Genomic DNA, 20,512 nt, shown 5'->3' with positions numbered 1-20,512 from the left:
AAACTTTTCCTCCTCCAAGTTGTTCTTGTCAGGTATTTTGATCACACTGATGCAAAAGCCGACTACAACACCACCCCCAAATTCTCTCCCCCAGAGTCCCATTAATTTCCTTCGTGGGACACGTCACAGGTTGTAATCACTTACGGACACTTATGGACCATCTGTCTCCCCACGAGAATGGAGGTTACACGAGGTCAGGTACTGCCTGTGTCTCACTTATAGAATTTTTTTTTTCTTCTTGAGCAAACTATTTGGTTGTATAGGATATATTCAGAAAAGTGCACACATCTTAAGAGTACAGGTGGATGAATTTTCACCAAGTGAGCACACTTGTGCAACCATCTCCAGGTCACGAAACAAAACACTCCCAAATAGGGAGTTAGTGTTTAATGGAGCAGTTTCAGTTTTACAAGCTGAAAAGAATCCAGGAGATGGATGGCAGCGATGCTGTACGACATTATGAATGTATTTAATACCACTGAGCTGCACGCTTACCAAGTTAAGATGGTACATTTTATGCCATGTATATTTTATTGTGATAAAAAAAATTTTCAAATTAAAAAATAATGTAAAAAGCACTCCCAACTCCTTGGAATTTTCCATGTCTTCCCGGGGACAAACACTCTCCTAATGAGTTTTGTGCTTTATATAAATTGTATCAAATAGGATTGTTGTTATGGTTTGGGCCTGGAATGTCCCCCCAGAGGCTCAGTGTTGAAGGCTTAGTCCCCAGTGCAGCTATGTTCAGAGGTGGGGCTCTCGGGAAGTGACTGGATCATGAGGGCCTTACCTTACCAGTGAATGAATCCATTAATGGATTCATAATTGAATAGACGATTGGAAGGTAGTGGAAAATGTAGGAAGTGGACTTAGTTGAAGGGAGTGGGTAGTGGGTATTAGGCGCATGCCCTTGGGGACCATAGTTTGTCCCAAAACCTTTCTTCTCTGCTTTTCTCCCTTTTCTCTCATGATGCTCTGCCTTGCCAAAGGCCCCCAAAATAGTGAAGACTACTGACGGAACCCCTGAGCCCCCCACCAGAAAAAAAGCTTTTCTCCTTTAAGTTGTTTTTCTCAATTTGGGGGGGTATGGAGATTGAACCCAGGAGTGCTTAACTACCGAGCCACATCCCCAGCCCTTTGTATATTTTACTTTGAGACAATTTTATTTTGAGACGGGGTCTTACTGAGTTTCTTAGGGCCTCACTCACTAAGTTGCCGACACTGGCTTTGGACTTGCAATCCTCTTGCCTCAGCCTCCGGAGCCTGAGTTGCTGGGATTAAAGGCATGTGCCACCACACCCAGCTCAAGTAGTTTGTCATAGGGATGAAAAGCAGCCAACACAATTGCGATAGGCAGAACCATGATCCCCAAAGAGGTCTACATCCTCATCCCCAGAATCTCTGAATGTGTTACCTTGCAAAGGAACTTTGCAGATGTGATTAAATTAAGGACTTTGAGATAGGTCCTTGAGTTTTTCAGGACCTATATCATTACAAAAGTCTTTCAATATCATTACGAAGGTCTTTATAAGAGGGTGGCAAAAGAGATCCAAGCAATGCAACATGAAAAGGATTCCACCTGTTTGTTGCTGTCTTTAAAGATGGTGGAAGGGCAATGGTCAAAGAAGGTTGGTGACTTCTAGAAGCTAGAAAAGGCAAAGAAACAGATTCCCCCTTGGAGCTTAAAGAGACACAGCTCTGCCCACACTTTGACCTGAGCCAGTGGGATCCATGTCAGCCTTCAATTCTATGAAAACATAAGAAAATATGTGTTTCAGGCGACCATTGTTGAGGCAGCTTCTTACAGAGCAACAGGAAATGAATGCAGGTAGGTATTTTTTCCTGGCATCTTTGCCCAACATGTGAGTTGTACCATATAATATTCCATTTCATTCCATGAATATACCACATTTTACTCATCAATTGCCGATATGGTTATTTCCAGTGTGCACTAATATGCATAATGCTGCTAGGAACATTCTTATACATTTCTTCTACATGCTAACATAAGAGCATGTTTCTGTTGCACATATATAGGAATAGAATTGCTGCATTATAGAACTTGCATATACAGTGGACACAGTGATGCATTCTGCATCACAGCTTCGGGACCTATTCCCCAGCTGCTGGAAGGGCTGCTAGCTGACCACTCTGAGCTGCCAATCCTCTCTGTGTATGTGCCCCAGTTGAAAAGGACTCCTTTGGTCAGGGGCACATATACTTCCCAGAGTTACCCTGCATCCACTTGATGACTGGTTGATACATGCAGTAGGGGGATGTGAAGGCTCCTTTTCCATTGCCACTTGTAATATTTTTAAAGGGTCACCCCAGATTCAGAGTTCTTCAGGGATCAGGGGAGGCTTCTGTTGAGGCTACATCCCAACCCAGCTTTTCCCTCTGCCCAACCCTGCTTCCTCCCGTTCCCCGGAGAGCACTCCTGCATGCTCATCTCCGTCTCAGATCAGTTTCTGGGGCATCCAACCTGCAATATCTTCTTTCCACTTTCATGGATATTATCAAAAATGTTGGGGCTGGGGATGTGGCTCAAGCGGTAGCACACTCGCCTGGCATGCATGCGGCCCGGGTTCAATCCTCAGCACCACATACAAACAAAGATGTTGTGTCCGCCAAATACTAAAAAATAAATATTAAAAAAATTCTCCCTCTCTCTCACTCTTCTCTCTCCCTCTCTCTTAAAAAAAAAAAATGTTCTAAGGTGGTCATTCCGGGATACCACCAGCAGCCTGAGAGTTTCAGTTGCTCAGTATTCTTGTCAGCCCTAGTATTTTATTTAAAATACACACACGCACACACACATATGATATTTTGCCACTGTGGGTGGGTAGTGTGAGTTACTCAGCTTTCTGTCACTAAATACCCGAGATAAGCAACTGCTACGGTTTGGAAGTGTCCCCAAAGGCCCATGTGCTAAAGGTGGGTCACCATCCTGTGGTGCTATTGGGAGAGGTAGGGCTTGGTGGAAGGAAGTTCATTGGAGGTGTGCCCTTCCAGTGAAGGGGCTGTTAGGCCTTAGGCCTTCCTGTCTCTCTGCATCCTGACAGCCATGAGGGCAGCAGTTTTCTCTGCTGTGTACTTCCCCCATGATCTACTGCCTCACCATAGGCTCAAAGGAAACCATGAACTGAAACTAGGAGCCAAAAGAAAACTTTTCTCCTTATAAGCTTATTTATCTCAGGTTATTTTGTCATAATGCTGGAAAGCTGACTTATACCCAGTGATCTGAGAGGCTGAGGCAGGAGGATCACAAGTTCAAGGCCAGCCTGGGCAACTTAGTGAGACCTTGTCTCAAAATAAAAAAGGGCCAGGGATAAAACACAGTGGTAAAACATCCCAGTGTTCACATACTGAAAACAAGATAGAAATACTATAAAATAAAACAAAAAAGGGCTAAGCATGATGGCGAACTCCTGTAAATCCAGCAGCTCAGGGAGCCGAGGTAGGAGGATCACAAGTTCAAAGCCAGCCTTAGCAACTTAATGAGTAACTTAGGAAACTCTATCTCAAAATAAAAAGTAAAATGGGCTGGTATATATCTCAGTGGTTAAGTGCCCCTGGGTCAATACCTGGTCCAAAAAAATTAAATAAAATAAATAAAACAAACAAACAAAAAAAGAAATAAAGAAAACTGATGAACACATCAACTTATAAAGGTTTTATTTTGGCCCAGTTTTGGAGGTTTCCGCCAATGAGCAGATGTCTTTCACGGTTTTCTCCTAAGGATTTGAAATGTTCATCTATTTTGGACACAAATCCTTTGCTGGATATTTTGCAACATAAATTCTGAGTTGGAGAAACTCAGTGCCTCAACAATGCCAGCCCATGCTGGGCCCCAATAAAAATGGATTACATGGATGTTTGAGTCTGAAAATTCCTTTAAAGTAAAGAATGCTTGGGTAGGTGAAACAATGAGACTTTAGTGATCATAATCGGATACAGGTATGGGTCCGCAGGAAGGGAGATAGAAACTTAAAGAGAAAAGCACAGAATGCAAGTAACACATCCTCAAAATTTGTCACTCCCAGCCTTCAGTTTTTGGCTTTGGTCTTTTAAGCACTCACGTTTTTAAAGGTAATTGTAAATTAACACTATTCAAAGAATGTCCATGGAAGATATTAATGGGCCCGCCGGTTCTACGCGCTGAGGACCCGCAGTAAACAAGATCCTTGTTTCCAGGAGATCTAGAAGAAGAGACAACAACAGGTAAACAAAATAATTCCAGAGAGCAGTGAACTGAAGAAGTCGGACGTGGAGGGAAGGAGGAAGGGGGTTGATCCAGCAACTCCCAGGCCGGGACACAAGGAAGGTCCCACCCTTGGCCCCGCCTCTAGCTTTGCATACGCCTCCTGATTGGCCAACGGCGGCAGGCACCGCCCCACGGAGCTGGCAGCTCGGGAAGCTGCAGGGCTAAGATGCAGCCGCGGCTCCGGGTGTCGCGGGGCGGGCCGGGTACAGCTCCGGCCAGAGCCGAACACGGGGTGCCCGCTGCGACACCCGCACGCTCCTAGCGCCCCAGACCTGACGGCGGCCCCGGGCCCTCCCTGCCGCCATCCCCGNNCCTGAGCCGCGCCACCGCAGCGCCCGCCCACCGCCGCCGGCGGGGCCATGCGGAAAGCCACCAGGATGGAGGACTTCGCAGAGGAAGAGGAGCCCTGGTACGACCAGCAGGACCTGGAGCAGGGTGAGCGCGGCAGGGAGGGAAGTGGGGAAGCGGGGGTCCGTTACTCCATTGTCGGGCGGCATCACCCCAAGAAGGGCTGGGCTGGACCTAGTGAGCCCGACTCTGAGCAGTGATGCGTCTGGAGAATGGGGACGGGGAAAGAGGGGCGCTGCCCGAGAGACCCAGACTGATCGCCTGATAGAGCTGCAAAAGGGGATGGAGGCGGTCTTCCTATTTCTCCAACCGACTGAGCATCCATCATCCAGCTCGCCCGCCTCATCTTGCGGGCAGCAACTGCCCAGATGCCCCTGGTGTTGTTAGAGGCCTGGGTACTGGCTGAAGGTCTTTGGAAGGTGGGAGGGAGCTAATGGTATGTTTTGCTCAGAGGGTGCTGTATGTAGAGGGAAGTCATCTCGTTCCAAATCTAGCAGCACCTGTCCCTCCAGGATATCTAAACTCTGAGACTCCCAGAAAGTTTCCCCAACTCGCTTCCCTTTTACCCAGGGAAGGGATGGTGCAGGGACCATGCCGCTGGAGAAGGGGAAAGTGGAGTCTTCTATCTGCCTTCATGAGGAAGGAGTCTCCCAAGGCTTCCTTTCCCTGGGGCCCCTCCCAATGGCTCAGGGTTTGGAGGGAACCCGTTTAGGTAATTCCCAGTGCCAAGTTAGAGCCTGAATAAGGAGAGCCACATCCACCAGCCTCTCATCTGAGGAAGAGGGGGCCACAGGAAGGGGGTTAGGAGCTGGTGATGAGGTGGCCAAAGTGACATCACTTCGAGGAGGGAGGAGCAGGGCTGTTGGGACAGGAAGGAGGAGGCCTGAGAGGGTCAGGGCCAAGGCTTGCTGGAGTGGAGTCAAATCCATGCTGTCCTCCCCCAAGGTGCCTCATTCTTGGGTGATGAGATCTGGAGGGGGCCAGGAAGTATGTCCAGGGAGAAATGACCTTCCCATGGTCACAGGCATGCCTAAAGGATATGGACACAAGCAGTGCAATGTGTGCCATCACACCCTGGTCTCCATCCCCAGGGCACTTGCGCTCCTGCTTTGCCTGGAAGGGAAACATCCACCCAAGTCCTAGAAGCTTTGTGTCCTGGGCCTGACCCACTTCCTACGCTGCCAAGATTCACAGGCAGGGGCTGGGGATGTGGCTCAGGCGGTGGCGCGCTTGCCTGGCATGCGTGCGGCCCGGGTTCAATCCTCAGCACCACATACAAACAAAGATGTTGTGTCCGCTGAAAACTAAAAAATAAATATTAAAAATTCTCTCTCTCTCTCTCTCTCTCTCTCTCTCTCTCTCCTTCTCTCTCTCTCTAAAAAAAAAAAAAAAAGATTCACAGGCAGATGAACTGTTGTCCTTATGCTTAGACTATGGGCTAATCAGGTTCTCAGCGGACTATGTGGGATGGCAGGCTCTGGGCTATATACCCTGCCATGCTCAGTACCCTGGAGTCCAGCCTCGGCCTCCCAGTGAGATGGCCTACACTGACTGTGATGCCCTTCTTCCCCATCCTAGGCACAAACACCTATGGGTCTCACTTAAGTGCCAGACACCATCCTAGGAGCTGGCAACAATCACAGCCCTGACCCTCTCAGTATTCTTGGTGAGTGGAGGAGGCCTACTTGTAACTAAGAAAATAGGTAGTATAGCATTATGGGATGGCTTCCTGGAAGAAGCAGGCTTAGAAGGAAAGGTTGGAAACTGGAGTTCTGGGGAAGATGGCCTCTCTGGAAGGCAGATGCTGATACTAATGCAGTATCATTAAGTTCCTGCACCCTTAACCAAGGTTTGGCACCATGCCCGGCCCAGATGTGGGAGGAAGGAGCTAGGGAGTAGGGATGGGAGTTGTGCAGCTTCTGAGGAAGGGAGAGGTATTGAGATTCCAGCAGGGCTGAGCAGCTATGCTCTGGGGCTGGGTGGGGGATGGGCACTGCAGGCCCAGCTTCTCTCCCTTCTGGCTTGTGGATAGGTCAGCACCCTCAGTGGGAGCTGGAGCCCAGGAATGAAAGGAACCAGCAATGAAATAGTCTCAGAAGAAACTGGAGCTTTTCACCCCAAACAAGATGTCTGTTTGCCATGGGCCAGGTGCCATGTTGAACCTAGGGATATAGTCTCTGCCCTTAGGGGACCCTACACTCCAGCCGAGGAGACCAGTGGGATCAAATTAATGACCATCACAGTGCAAGGAGTTCTGTAACCCTTGGCCCAGAGAGAGTGAGAGCAGAGACTCAAAAAGGTTTATGCCAAAGCTCCTTTGAGCCAGGAAGTGAAGGAAGGAAGGGGAAGGCATTCTAGGGAGAAGGGATGCTAGTACCAAGGCTTGGAGGCTTGTAAAAAGACAAGCAAGTGGGGTGGGGGACAGAGGAAGTCCTGGGTGCAGCTACTGGAGCGATAGCCCCCTCCCTGCCCCCTAAGGGCACACAGAGAGCTGAATGTGGAGCAGGGTGGCCAGCCAAAGAGCAGCCACATGGGGGTCAGGGGCCCTTTCCTCCTTCCCTACTCCCAGTTCCTGAACTCTCTTCTTCCGAGTTGCTCCCTGTTGGCCTGCAGTGGCCTGGGAATAGTTTTCTCATCAGCCACCTCTCCTTCCAAGCCTGTTTCCCATGCCCCAGGGCAAGTCCTGACTTCACTCTCCAGCAGCATGACCACAGAGATCCTGTTTGACTTTGATGCTCTCTGTCCCAGTGGAAGGAGGTGATTGGGACAGGCGAGGTCTTTAGATTCACTGTGTTCCCTCTGCCCACTGCCTCAAGCACCTGTAAAAATAGAAAAAGCCATTAATTATTAAGCACAGGCTCTCTCTGCCCACCTCCCTCCCCCACCTTGGACCAGTATGGAAGGCCTTGTGGACATCTCTGTCCAGGCTGAGACATGGCTGCTGAGTCACAGATTTGAAGTCCCAGACAGGCAATGACCATCTCCTCTCCTGCCCAGCCTGTCCTTGAGCCTTCGGCCTCTGGGGAGGGATCTGAGATGGCAAGGGGAGGGATGTCCCTGCTCTACCCTGTTTGCCCTAAAGGTGACCAGACTCCAATAGTGTGGACCCTGAGTTGCTGATATTTGTGCCCTGAGGGCTGTAGCAGGACCCCACAATCATGCTGGGTTATACCAGGTGTCCTCCACCCTGGGCCCACACCCTTTTCCTTCGTCTCCTCTTCTCTGTGCCCGTTCCCTCTCCCTTTCCCACCTCTCTATCCTGGAGTCGGACATGCCCCATCCTGACACAGCCAAAAGGAGCATAGAATTTCCAGGTTTCTTTTCAAAAAGATCTCCTGGGTCCCCCCGGCCATTCCCACTCAGGCCTCCAGGTATTGCCTCATAGAAAACCACTGAAGTCCTCGGAAAGAGACCCCAGAAAAAAACCAGATTCCGGTCGGGAGGTGTCAACCCAAACTCAGGACCTACCCCAGCTTGGTCCAGTGTGGCCCACTGATCTGGCTGTGATAGTCTGTTGGTCCCTGGGCTCCTAGATCCTGCTTAGCCAGCTCCCATAGTCTCCTGCTCTCAGGCCACCCTCCCCCAAGCCTGGAGCCAACAGCAGTCCTCAGCAAGTTGGTGTCCTTTCCCAGCACTTGGCTCCACTCAGTCCCCTGCTCTGCAGCTTCCAGACTCCTGTGATCCCTCCTGACAGCTTTGAGCACTTAGCTTGCACTGCGATCCGGTTTCCCTGAATCAGTCCGAGATTCTCCTTGCCCACTCCCAAAGCTTCCATTATGTTTCCTTTCCTCCCTATTCTTGAACTGCTAGGTGGCCCAGGTCACATTCCCTGCCTTTGCAGGGCCATCTGTTCTATCCCCAGTGTGGTGTATACTGCCCTGTACACACCACACGGGGAACAGTGCCCCAGCCCGCAGTGGTAGGAGCTCACCTGGAGGGAGGAGCATGGTGCTCACCTGCACATGGCCTTTCTTCTTCACCCCCCTTCTGATGCTGTGGATTCTGGTTCAGCTGCAGCAGCTCCATGCAGAGCTGGTATTAAGAGCAATGGCCTGTTCACAGAACGATAGATAGTTCCAAGGCGGGAGACATTTAGGAGGAAGGCGTTCTGTTCTATTGCATTTATACCCGAATTACTTGCTACCACGCAGGGGTGAGCTGAATGCTTGCCATCCCATTTCAGAAATTAACTGTCACCCCACCTTGGGGCGGTCTCGCTGGGATCCCACCTCCTACCAAGCACATGACTTAACACAAGGCAGTAGTTCTCCAATCACTACATCAAACTTCACGCCTTGTAAACACCTCCAGACTTTTGCTCAAGTTACAGTTTATCAATTACTACAGCACGTGTTCTTGTTCCCTTACCAGTTTATATTAGGTAACCAGCTCTTCTTGGCATCCTCAGAAGCAAGTTAATTGCTCAAGGCTAAATGTTCTTATCTATGATTTATATAATTTAGCTTAGTTTTCTTAGGGAAAGCTGCTTTTCTTTCTCTGGACTATGCCATTGCAGCCTGGCTTTAGGGCAGCAGCTGTTCTCTGCTTCCCAGAGGACATCTTCAGGTGGGGCCCTCTCCAGGTTTAGGCCCTGCCACGGGGGCTCCACTCTGGCTGTTTCAAAACCTCTCCTCTAGACTTGTTCCTGAAGGGCAGCTTGGCCTTTCGTGCAGGCCAATGGCTGGTCGGGCCCCTCTGGCTTTCACCCAGATTGGTGGGAAGTGAGTCGCAGGCTCTGCTCTCAGCTCCCAGCCCTAGTTTCTGCTCTCCAGGCTTATCCAAGAGGAGGCCACCAGGCCAGGCCTGTCCACTGCATACCACAGGGCTCAGTGGAAACCTGCCAGCAGGGAATAAAAGCCCCTCCACCCTCTAGGGACCCCAGAGCTATCACTGTGCCTAAGAAGGGAAGCATTAATGAGCTGAGTCCCCAAACCACACCATCTCGGCCCCAGTGGAGCTGCCTTACGCATTTTGAACCAGATCTATGCCATCAGCCCAGATTGAGGACTGTTTTCAGAAACATCATAATGTAAAAAAGACTAAAGCTTTCTGCTTTAGGCCGAATGAATCAAAAAGGCCTCCATTTTGTCCCAGCAATTCTGTTTCCAGGAAAGTGTCCTAAAGAAATAGGCAGTGATTTGCACAAAGATTTTATATGAAAAGTTAACACCCATTTCTTTTTTTCTTCTTCTTTTTTTTTTTTTTTTTGGTAGCAGGGATTAAACCCAGGTACATTTAACCACTGAGCCACATGCCCAGACCTTTAATATTTTTTTTGTTTGTTTGTTTCAAAACAGGGTCTCTCTAAGGCTGAACTTGTGATCCTCCTACCTCAGCCTCCCAAGCTTCTGGGATTACAGGCATGCGCCACCACAGCTGGCTCATTTCACTTTAAATAGAGAAAAAATTGAAGACATCCTAAAGGTCCAACAATAAGGACTATTTAGGGACAGCCGCTTAGGAGCATATATACAATAAAATATTCCATATCTTCTTTAAATGCTCGTGTTAGTCTATATTGACTTGGAAAGCTCCCCTGCCCTATGGTTAAATGAGAAAGGCAGGAACAGAAAAAATATGACTCTGTTCACATAAAACTGTATCTGTATATATTTTAAGTACAGAGAACTGTTTGGGAGGATGGTGAGAGCACTTTTATCTGGTACATTCTCTTTTTTCTCCCACTCCATTCTTCTTCTCCTTCCTCCTCATGCACACAAAGTGTAATTTTAATTACTAGCAAATGACATTCTTCTTTCATAACCATCTTGGGTCATCCATTTGTTTGTAGTATTCCAAGGCATAAATCTAAGAGCATACAAATGAAGTATATTTCAAGTAATTTTTTTAATCACCGTTTTTTACCTTTCTGTACTGTTCTATTTATTTATTTATTTATTTATTTTGCACCAAGCATGCCTTAAGAAAAACACTGGAAAAAAGAAAGAAAGAAAAACATTGAAACCATTTTAGAAAGAAAACAGTCATTTGAAACAACCTGAGCTTGCTTTAAGGACCTCTTTAACGATTTACTCTCTTCCATCAATCTTGGTCTCCTGATTAAGCTGCCTAAAAAAATTTTTTTAAACAGCTTTATTGCATAATACACCATACAATCCACTCATTGAAAGCATACAATTCAGTGACTTTTAGTCTATTCAAAGATTTGTGCATCTATTACCGAAATCCATTTTAGAATAGTTTCATCCTTCTGTCTTTTTCTAGAAATGAAAATGATAAATATATTTAGTATATTTATTTGTGGGGGCAGGATGGTATACACTCCAAATATCTAGGATGGTATACACTCCATAAGAAAAATTTTTAGGGATTTCTGTAACTGCCACTTTCTTTTATTCACCTTATACACATCCCCGTAAAAAGAGGACAAACTTCTCCAGCCTCTCTGATAGCGCTCATTTACCTGGGCAAGAAGTGGGGAGGTTATTTCTACCAGCAAGGTTCAAGAACCAGGGCTGCTGGGGAAAGAGGATATTTTTGCTGCCCAGGGAAAAAGGAAAAGGTTTAAGAGAGGGGCATGTGCCACTAACACATGGTACCCAATTAGGGTAAGGACACTTGAAATCAGCTCATGACCTTGAGCAAGTCACTCTTCCCTCTCCTACCTGTCATCCATAAAATGAAAAAGTTAGACCAAAGAATTCTGAATCTTACACCAGGTGTGGTGGTGCACACCTGTAATTCTAGTGGCTCAGGAGGCTGAGGCAGGAGGATTATGAGTTCAAAGCTAGCCTCAGCAACTTAGCAAGGCCATAAACAACTCAATGAGACCCTGTCTCTAAGTAAAATGTAAAAAAGGGCTGAGGATGTTGGTCAGTGGTTAAGCACCCCTGGGTTCAATCCTCAGTACCAAAAGAAAAAAGAAATTCTGAATCTTCACCCAAATCCAGTAGCCTGTCCTCTCTGCATCTCAGGAAGTTCCTACTCACCCTTCAAAACCCAACTGACTTGCCTAGCATACACAAGGCCCTGGATTCAAACCCCAGTACCAAACAAAACAGAAAACCTGAAAGTGGCCCATTTGTCTGAGCCTCCTTCCATCCCCAGGAACAGTGAAGCTCTCTTACCTGTTGTCCCAGGGCACTTTGCCCCTATGTTTATCTATGCATTTGGTACAGGCATGGTGGTGCATGCCTGTAGTCCCACCTACTCAAGAGGTTGAGACTGGAGGATTGCAAGTCAAGGCCAGCCTCAGCAACTTAGCAAGAACCTTAACAGCATAGCAACACCCTGTCTCAAAACAAAAAAAAAGAAAGAAAGAAAAAGGCCTGAGGATGTAACTCAGTGGTAAAGCACCCCTGGGTTTAAATTCCCAGCACCAAAAAAAAAAAAAAAAAAAAGGAAAAGAAATGCACTTAGCATATTTCAATTACTCGTTCTTTTGAAAAAAATTTGTTGTGCACTTGCTCTGTACCAGGTGTTGTCTGGAGATAGTCAATTTTAAAAATTCCTGTCTCATGAGTTCACAATCAGTAGCAGAAATGAACTAGATCAATGAGCATCTTGTTTGGTAAGTTAGATGATGCTAAAGAGAAAAATTAAGTGGAGGAGAGATTGTGGGGCAAGGGAGGCTGTGACTTGAAATCACGTGTTTGCGGAAAGACACCCCCCCACCCCCCCACCCCCGCCAGAAGGTGACTAAGCACAGACTTGAAGGAGGACACAGGGTATGTCTGAGGAAAGGACATTTAAGACGTAAGTGGCAGCAATGCAAGACTTAGCTCCTGGCCTCCATGAGACTCCCTTAGGGCAGTCTGTGTTGTGGTGGCCTTGGAGTTCTGGGACCCAGCCCAGAATGAGTGAGAGAGGTGAATGGCGGCCCTCTCTCACACTGCTGTGTTCCCCGCCCTCCACCTCCCCAGACTTGCACCTGGCCGCAGAGCTGGGGAAGACCCTGCTGGAGAGGAACAAGGAACTGGAGGAGTCCCTGCAGCAGATGTACTCCACCAACGAGGAGCAAGTGCAGGAGATCGAGGTAAGGGGCCTCGGGCCCTGGACATGCTTTCCTCCGCCATCAAGGGTATGTCTTTGTGCAACTTTGCCAAAGGGACCCTCTTAACAGACACAGCCTTGGTCCAACAGCCTTGGGCAGTTCACAACCTGCACAACTATTCCACGCAGCTCCGTTGCTCCACTGACTCTATCCCTACTCAACTGAAGACAAATACCTCCAAACAAAACTGTACCTAGGGTGGGGAGGAATGCAAAGACAGACACTTCCCCCTGCCCCGCTCTAAAAGTCGGCTCCAACTTCCCCCTCTCCCCTAGTACCTGACCAAGCAGCTGGACACACTGCGGCACGTGAACGAGCAGCACGCCAAAGTGTATGAGCAGCTGGACCTGACAGCCCGGGACCTGGAGCTGACCAACCAGAGGCTGGTGCTGGATAGTAAGGCCGCCCAGCAGAAGATCCATGGGTGAGGGCTGGGCTGAGGCTGCGGGTGAGGGAGAGGCCCAGGGCTGGGAGCACGAGGGCACAGGGGCTGGTGCGGCTGGAGGCCCAGGCCGAGGGGCCCCAGATGGTAGTGAGTTTGTCCACGTCCATCTTGCATGGTTTAACATTTGGCCTGCAACCCTTCTTTAAGCATCAAGTAGGCACCAGGCTGGGTTTTAGACTCTGGGGATACCATGGCGGGGTACACAGGTTGTGGGGTACACTGTCTTGCCTCTTGGAGTCCCCAGCTGGGTGGGGAAGGCAGATGTGTAAATATCGTACTGTAGAGCAGGATGATAAGTGACAGAGGCCTGTACAAGGAACTAGGGTAGCTCAGAGTGATCAGCTTGGCCTGGGAGGTGTGAGAAAGGGTGTCTCCTCTGGGATGCAGACAGTTCCCCATCTGACCTCAGCACCAAGGAGCGAGGTTCAAAGTGACCTGTCAGTGCCCAACCCCATGTCCCTCCATCTGCAGGGATCCAGGGCTGCAGTGAGGGCCACCCCATCCCTTTAAAACTTTTCCTATGTATGTGTCCACCCCACGCCAGGTTGACAGAGACGATCGAGCGCCTGCAGGCCCAGGTGGAGGAGCTGCAGGCCCAGGTAGAGCAGCTGCGCGACCTGGAGCAGCTGCGCGTGCGCCGGGAGAAGCGGGAACGCAGGCGCACCATCCACACCTTCCCCTGCCTCAAGGAGCTGTGCACCAGCCCGCGGTAGGTAGCTGGGATAAGAGGCAGGTGGGAAGGAAGGCTGGTGCCTTGTCCAGGCCATGGGAGACTATTGCGACAATCACAGCAGCTGCATTTATGGAGCACTGGCTGTGTACCACTACGCTACTGGCTTAATTCTCATTGTCTACTCTGAAGTGTATTATTTTATTATCCTATTATTTAGACTAGAAAATTGAAGCTCAGAGGTTACATATCTTATCCAAGGTCTCCTATTTATTAAGAGGCATGGTCAGGGTTCTAACCCAATATGGGTTAAACACCGTACCTTTCAGATCTCATTAAATCTAAGATCAATGATCATTTAACCCATTAAGTCCCAAGTTTTCAATTCTGTGAATATTTCAGTGAAATTGATGCTGGTGTATTAAAATCGGTTGGAAATAATAATCTAGAGCCTATGTATATTATTATTTGATTGACCTTAATTAATATATTTTAATTATTACGGTATAAAGTAATTGTATTATTATTGTATACTATATTTAAGTTTTTATAGACATTCTACGTCTGGGATGATGGGACCAAATGGGTTAATATAAGAATAGAGGGTTGGCCAGGCGTGGTAGCACCTGCCTGTTATCCCAGAAGCTTGGAAGGTTGAGGCAGGAGAATCACGAATTCAAAGCCAGCCTGAGCAAGGGCAAGGTGCTAAGCAACTCAGTGAGACCCTGCCTCTAAAAGAAATACAAAAATAGGGCTAGGGATATAGCTAAGTGGTCCAGCGCCCCGAGTTCACTCCCCTGTGCCACAAGAAAAAAAAAAGAATACAGAGCTGGTGTGTAGCTCAGTGGTGGAGCACTTACTTGCCTACCACTGGAAATGCCCTGGGTTCCATCCCCAGCACCAGAGGTGGGGCAGGGAACAGACTGCGTGTTTAGTGTGTTTCAGTAATGGTCTTTAAACAGAGTAATGGAGGGGGGGGTTTAATAAAGAAGAGCAAGGTTATGAAAACCGCAGCACCCCAGGGTTGCAACAGAGCGGCTGAGGGGCCAGGGGAAGGGAGATGGATTACTACCTGGCTGGCACCAACAGAGGAAAAAGCCTGAGGAGGCCCCTGGCCACACACTTTGCATCTTGCTGGGTGCCTCCCTTTGCTGGGCTTAGGAGAGCAGGGGCCCTGGCTGAGGCTGTCCGTAGTGGTGCCCCACCCCCCGGGGGGATGGTAGAGGAGGGTGGAGAGCAGCAGACAGCAGAGACAGCCCAGGCAGAAGCAAGGTGTAAGTGTCTGAGCCTGGGCTTGGGAGCTTTGGAGATGACCACCTACCCTCACTCCTCTCCCAGGTGCGAGGATGCCTTTCGCCTGCACAGCTCCTCCCTGGAGCTGGGCCCTCGGCCCCTGGAGCAGGAGAACGAGAGGCTGCAGACCTTGGTGGGAGTGCTGCGTTCCCAGGTGAGCCAGGAGCGGCAGCGCAAGGAGCGGGCAGAGCGCGAGTACACTGCGGTGCTGCAGGAGTACACGGAGCTGGAGCGGCAGCTGTGTGAGATGGAGGGCTGCCGCCTGCGCGTGCAGGAGCTGGAGGCCGAGCTGCTGGAGCTGCAACAGATGAAACAAGCCAAGACCTACCTGCTGGGCCGGGATGACCACCTGGCTGAGGCCCTGCTGGCACCCCTCACCCAGGCCCCTGAATCTGACGATCCCCAGCCGGGCATCGGAGATGACTCTGGTGCCCAGGACGGTGTCTCCTCACCTGCTGCCTCCCCCGGCCACGCGGTGCGTAAGAGCTGCAGCGACACGGCTCTCAATGCCATTGTGGCCAAAGACCCAGCCAGCAGGCACGCAGGCAACCTCACGCTGCACGCCAACAGCGTGCGCCGGCGGGGCATGTCCATCCTGCGGGAGGTGGATGAGCAGTACCACGCGCTGCTGGAGAAGTACGAGGAGCTGCTGAGCAAGTGCCGGCAGCACGGGGCTGGTGTGCGGCACACCGGCGTGCAGACCTCGCGGCCCATCTCCCGGGACAGCTCATGGAGGGACCTGCGGGGGGGCGAGGAGGGCCAGGGGGAGGCCAAGGCAGGTGAGAAGAGCCTGAGCCAGCATGTGGAGGCCGTGGACAAGCGGCTGGAGCAGAGCCAGCCCGAGTACAAGGCACTCTTCAAAGAGATCTTCGCCAGGATCCAGAAGACCAAGGCCGACATCAACTCCACCAAAGTTAAGACACACAGCAGCAAGTGACCCTTTTCTGGCCTGCCGCTTCCCCCAGGCTCCAGGCCATGGGGTCCCTCATGCCTGGACTACATAGCCTACAGTGAGTAAGAGAGCCCTTTAGCAGCAATATATCACAGCAGGTGGCCACTCCAGAGGTGCCAGAGGAAGGGGGCCCTTCTGATCTGGGAACATTGCATGTTCCCGGTTGATGGAACAGCCAACTCGTCCCACCTCCTGCGAGTTCTTGGCCACCAGCTTCAGCCTGAACTCAGTTTCAAAGCCAAACATTCCCCGCTCCACTGGGGTTTCCCCAGCTCCACTGGCCCTGGCTTCCAGACCCTAGGCCTCACTCTCAGATCTATGGCCCAGTTTCTGAAAGCCATTCTGGATCAGTTGGCTTCCCCACCCCCAAAGTTCAGTTTTTCTGAGAGATTTGCAATGCAAGGTCGCCTTGACCCCTTGCCACAACTGGAAACACTTGAAAGGGGACCCCCAGAGCCAGCTATTGCTGGTTCCTGGGGTTCCTGGACCACCCACTGCTTCTCACCAGCCATGACTCGCTGTCATTCCCTTAGCACCAGCTGTCCCTACCCCCAGAGTCCTGAGCAGGTCACAGATAGCCCCTGCCTTGCAGAGCAGAAAGGCTCAGCCAGGTCCTGAGTGTCCCCCACTCCAACCCTGGCAAGGACCCCTTGCCCATCGCAGAACTGTAGCCAATCAGAAGAGGGGAAGAGGGAGCCCCTCGACAGCCATACATGAGTGGTACCCTGTTTCCCTCAGCCAGCTTCCTTGAGCTCTAGCCCCAGAAATGCCTTCTGGGCATTCAGCCTTCCAGGAGCCGGATGGTGGAGAGCCCATGTCTGTATATCGCCTCTGCCTCCCTTCTCTGCACCTGCCCCATCTCAGGGACCATGACGTCTCATTCACTCCACGCTCCCCACAGGCCAGCCTGGCACAGGTCATACCTGCTGCCCCCAGAATGTCCTGGACATGGGCCACCAGTGGCCCCAGTGTCCATCCCCATTCCCCTTCACCCGAGACTCTCCCTGCACATGAAGTAGTACTGAATTGGGTTGGGGATGAGGAATGATTTCCCGCCCTCCCACCTGCAAAATGCCTGCTCTTTACCTCCCAACTTTGTGGAGGGTATTTGAAGCCCCAGCTGGGTCAGAGGTTCAATCTTTTGGTTTAAGACTTCAGAGTCTTAGTCAAGTTTCAGCTAAGAGATGCCCAGGTCCCCAGCTTGTCCTCGGCAGTCCTTCAGGGTTTCTTGTTCTTCAGTCATCCTTCCTGAGACCCTAGAAATTGAAGGAGCCATACAATCCAGTGGAAGGCGGTGGCTCTGGCTTCTGTGCTGGGAGCCCAGCGGGAACCTTCATGCCTTATTTATTTCTAATGGGTAAAGGGGTTTCTTAACAAGCATACCTGACATCCCTCGGGATGCCACCTTGTTCTGGGCGGCACTGTGATGTGAGCTGGCGGCTGGTCTTCTGTTTCTGCAACTTGGAACCTTTTGTCTTTTGGGGCTGGGCAGTTCCTAGCCCTCCGTATGTCTCTGTCATCTGGGGGAAGGGGTAAGCTCTGGCCTGTTTGCTCCCCAGCTCTGTAGCCGCCGACCAGCGTCTCCTTTGAAGTATACGTGAGAGAAATATATTTACAAATGCTTTATTCTCTTCTTTAATAAAAAATGCACCAGTATTCTAAAAAGCAGAAATGGCCCTAGAGCCAGGGTCCCATCTCTGTGTGTCTCACAGGCTTCCTCCTGTCACACTCCACTGAAGGCCAGGAAGGTGCCTGAGCTCCCCTCCACTGTGACCCTCTACCTTTCCTCTGAAGCCCCTCAGCCTCTCACTGCTCACCTCTCTGTGATCAGCATCCAAACATCTCTAAATAGCATCTCCATGTTCATCGAGAGCCAGTGTCACCAGTCATGCTGGGGAGACAATAATGAACAAAAGAGACAGGGCTTGTCTTGCCTTGCAGTTCACATTCTAGTGTGGGCAGATTTCCCCAAAGTCAGCTAAAATAAACCAAAGATAGGGTGATGGAAAACTGGGGGCAGGAGGCTTGGTGTCATGTTAGCTAGGACACATGTACTCAATGGGAGCAAACTTAAAAAAAAAAAAAACACTTCTGTGTGGATATATGCATACAGTATATGAAGAGATATACAGTATATCTATGGTGTTAAAATCTCATGGTGGGGGCTGTGGCTGTGGCTCAGTGGTAGAGAGCTTGCCTAGCATGTGTGAGGCACTGGATTCAATCCTCAGCACCACATAAAAATAAATAAAATAAAGACCCATTGACACAAAAAATATTTTAAAAAAAAAATCTCATGGGGGAGCCGGGTGCGGTGGCCAGCGCATGTAATCCCAGCGGTTTGGGAGGCTGAGGCAGAAGGATCCTGAGTTCAAAGCCAGCCTCAACAAAAGTGAGATGCTAAGCAACTCAGTGAGACCCTAACTCTAAATCAAATACAAACAAGGGATGGGGGTGTGACTCAGTGATCAAGTGTCCCTGAGTTCATTCAATCCTCGGTACAAAAAAAATAAAAGAGAGAAACCTCATAGTGGCCTTAGAGAAACCTCATGGTGGCCTTTTCACCATCATGACACTGAGGGCAAAGAAGGAAGCTCCTCACCGTCCCAAAACTGAAGCCAAAGCAAAGGTTTGGACTCTTAAGAAGGCAGTACTGAAAGGTGGCCACAGCCACAAAAAGATCTGCATGCCCTCTGCCTTCCAAATGCCCAAATAGCTGTGGAAGAGCACCCCCCTCCCAGATGCAACAGGCTCTACCTGCATGCCATCAGGTTCCCCAACCAGAGTTGGCCGTGGGGAAGACAGAAGACTGTTCCCTGTGGATGCTGAGGCCAGCAAGCAGCAGATCACACAGGCTATGAAGAAGCTTTGTGAGGTTGATGTGGCCAAGGTCAGCACCCTGATCAGGCCTGATGGAAAGAAGGCCTATGTTCACCTGGCTCCTGATTGTGATTCTTTGGATGTTGCCAACAGAATTAAGATCATTCTTGATCTTAATTCTGTTGGCAACATCCAAAGAATCACAATAATTTTTTTTACGAAGGAACAATTAGGGGGAAAGTGTCCCCCTCCCGAGGAGGAAAAGGAGACTGATAATGGGGAAAGAAGATTGGGAAACGCTTGATGAGACTGGCCGGGGCACACCGGCTGGTGTGATGATTAGCTGAGACTCAAGACCGGGGAGGCACCAGTGGAAACAGTAGGGCACGACCAGGCAGGGGATGAGAGTGGAGGCCAGGCCCCCCAGGGAACAGGCTTAGGAGGCTTGCACCTCCTAAATGCAAGGAAAAGTGATTGCAAGGTTTACGGGTGTCATCTGTAGTTTTAAGGCTTCCACTGCATGGAAGTCGAATGATAGGAAAAGTGAAGGAGCCCAGGACAGAGGCTGAGCCCCAAGGGACCGTGAAAGAGGAATAAACAGACCAGCCCTGGGGGAGCCACTTGGAATAGAGGAGAGTTGCAAGAATTACCACAGGACCCTCTCCAGGTATTTCCAAACCTATCAACCACTCACCTCTCTTCCATGTACACAGAAATACCTCACAGCTTCCAGCTATTCCCAAAGACCTGTCTCTTCACCATGTTTTGGAGAGGTGAGGACAGTAGGCAGGAGAGCTGGTCTCCTAGGGGGCTCACACTCACCCGCTGTGCTCCGGTGTGGAAGGTGTAATCAGTCCATGGGTTTTCTCTTTCTTCAATGCACAGTGATAGCACGTGTCCTTTTTAGAAGTTCCCATGCCCACACTGTCCTCTTCAAATCTGGTAATGACCTCCTGGAACTTGAGAATTGCTGCCCAAACTCAGATATCTGAGGCCTGGAAACATACCTGAAGGTTTGGGTAAGAGGAGCACCTTGGGAAATCTGCTGTTACCTCATGCTGTGTACGCCACCCAGCCACCTTGCACCCCCACACACGGTAGATTGCCCCCTGCCCTGCAGATCCTGCTGGTCCCTCTTGCAATCCAGTACTGTCTGTGGCATGGGTGACTCCAGAATTGGAGAAGAAAATGTACTGGGCGTTTTAGGGTTCATTTTCTTGCCATCTTCTCCACTCTCCCATTTTCAAATAGAGAAAAAATGCAGCTCTGTGGCCCATGAACTGCATCTGTGGAAAAGCTTCCAAAGCCTTCTTTGGGAGTAGACACAGGGACCAGCAGGGGCCGTGGGTAAAGAGCAAGCTTTTGCTCACTGCTCTTAAGGAGGGAGGAAGGTATGGTAAGGGAGCCCAGAGCTGGGTCCCAAACTGGTGCCTACATCAGTTGAACAGCATGGATGGTTTACATGGGCAGCATGCAGGGGCTCTAGGATTTCCCATCCTGTTGTCACCTGTCTCCAGTGGCATGAGGGCACATTATAGCTCACACAAAGAGCCATCATGTGGGAAGCAAAGGAAGCTGTTCGAGGCCTGTATCCAGCTACCTTCTCTCCTTGGCTTTTAACCTGCCTTTCCCCCTCTTTCCCCACCTGGGGGCCTGCATTGTCTGAGCTCAACCCCAGTACCAAAAAAAAAAAAAAAAAAAAAAAA

General features: G+C 49.9%; 1 protein-coding gene and 2 long non-coding RNA genes across 4 annotated transcripts in view; 1 reads left to right on the top strand and 2 right to left on the bottom strand.

Moving 5' to 3' along the window:
• Window positions 1-4,305: 4,305 nt before the first annotated feature.
• On the top strand, window positions 4,306-17,654 carry Cdr2l (cerebellar degeneration related protein 2 like). Of its 2 annotated transcripts, XM_048797895.1 has the most exons (6): window positions 4,308-4,699; window positions 6,191-6,278; window positions 12,496-12,608; window positions 12,902-13,050; window positions 13,616-13,780; window positions 15,080-17,654. In XM_048797895.1, exons 3-6 carry the CDS (start codon window positions 12,570-12,572, stop codon window positions 15,969-15,971), a joined length of 1,245 nt encoding a protein of 414 aa, XP_048653852.1. In that variant the 5' UTR covers window positions 4,308-4,699; window positions 6,191-6,278; window positions 12,496-12,569; the 3' UTR covers window positions 15,972-17,654. The 2 variants fall into 2 exon arrangements, with proteins under 2 accessions (XP_015359705.1, XP_048653852.1); XM_015504219.2 differs by lacking the exon at window positions 6,191-6,278 and having other exon boundaries at window positions 4,306-4,699.
• LOC107157802 lies at window positions 6,891-9,878 on the bottom strand. Its single transcript, XR_001505551.2, has 2 exons — window positions 8,569-9,878; window positions 6,891-7,431 (listed from the first exon to the last, which is right to left on the bottom strand). It is a non-coding gene; the product is annotated as an uncharacterized LOC107157802 (long non-coding RNA).
• LOC107157801 overlaps window positions 15,647-20,512 on the bottom strand; it is a 6,186-nt gene continuing 1,320 nt past the window's right edge. Inside the window, exons 2-5 of the long non-coding RNA XR_001505550.2 lie at window positions 19,629-19,813; window positions 17,804-17,877; window positions 17,073-17,570; window positions 15,647-15,773 (exon numbers count right to left, since the gene is read on the bottom strand). This is a non-coding gene — a long non-coding RNA (uncharacterized LOC107157801). The remainder of the gene's footprint in view (window positions 15,774-17,072; window positions 17,571-17,803; window positions 17,878-19,628; window positions 19,814-20,512) is intronic.

This window comes from Marmota marmota, unplaced genomic scaffold, assembly GCF_001458135.2.
Source record: "Marmota marmota marmota unplaced genomic scaffold, marMar, whole genome shotgun sequence".
Classification (NCBI taxonomy): Eukaryota; Metazoa; Chordata; class Mammalia; order Rodentia; family Sciuridae; genus Marmota; species Marmota marmota.
This window is presented reverse-complemented; position numbering and strand designations above follow the sequence as displayed.

Coding starts and splice junctions, on each gene's coding strand:
- Cdr2l (XM_015504219.2), top strand. CDS start 4,624: ATGCGGAAAGCCACCAGGATGGAGGACTTCGCAGAGGAAGAGGAGCCC. Junction 12,609..12,901: donor AGCAAGTGCAGGAGATCGAG/GTAAGGGGCCTC, acceptor CCTCTCCCCTAG/TACCTGACCAAGCAGCTGGA. Junction 13,051..13,615: donor GCCCAGCAGAAGATCCATGG/GTGAGGGCTGGG, acceptor ACCCCACGCCAG/GTTGACAGAGACGATCGAGC.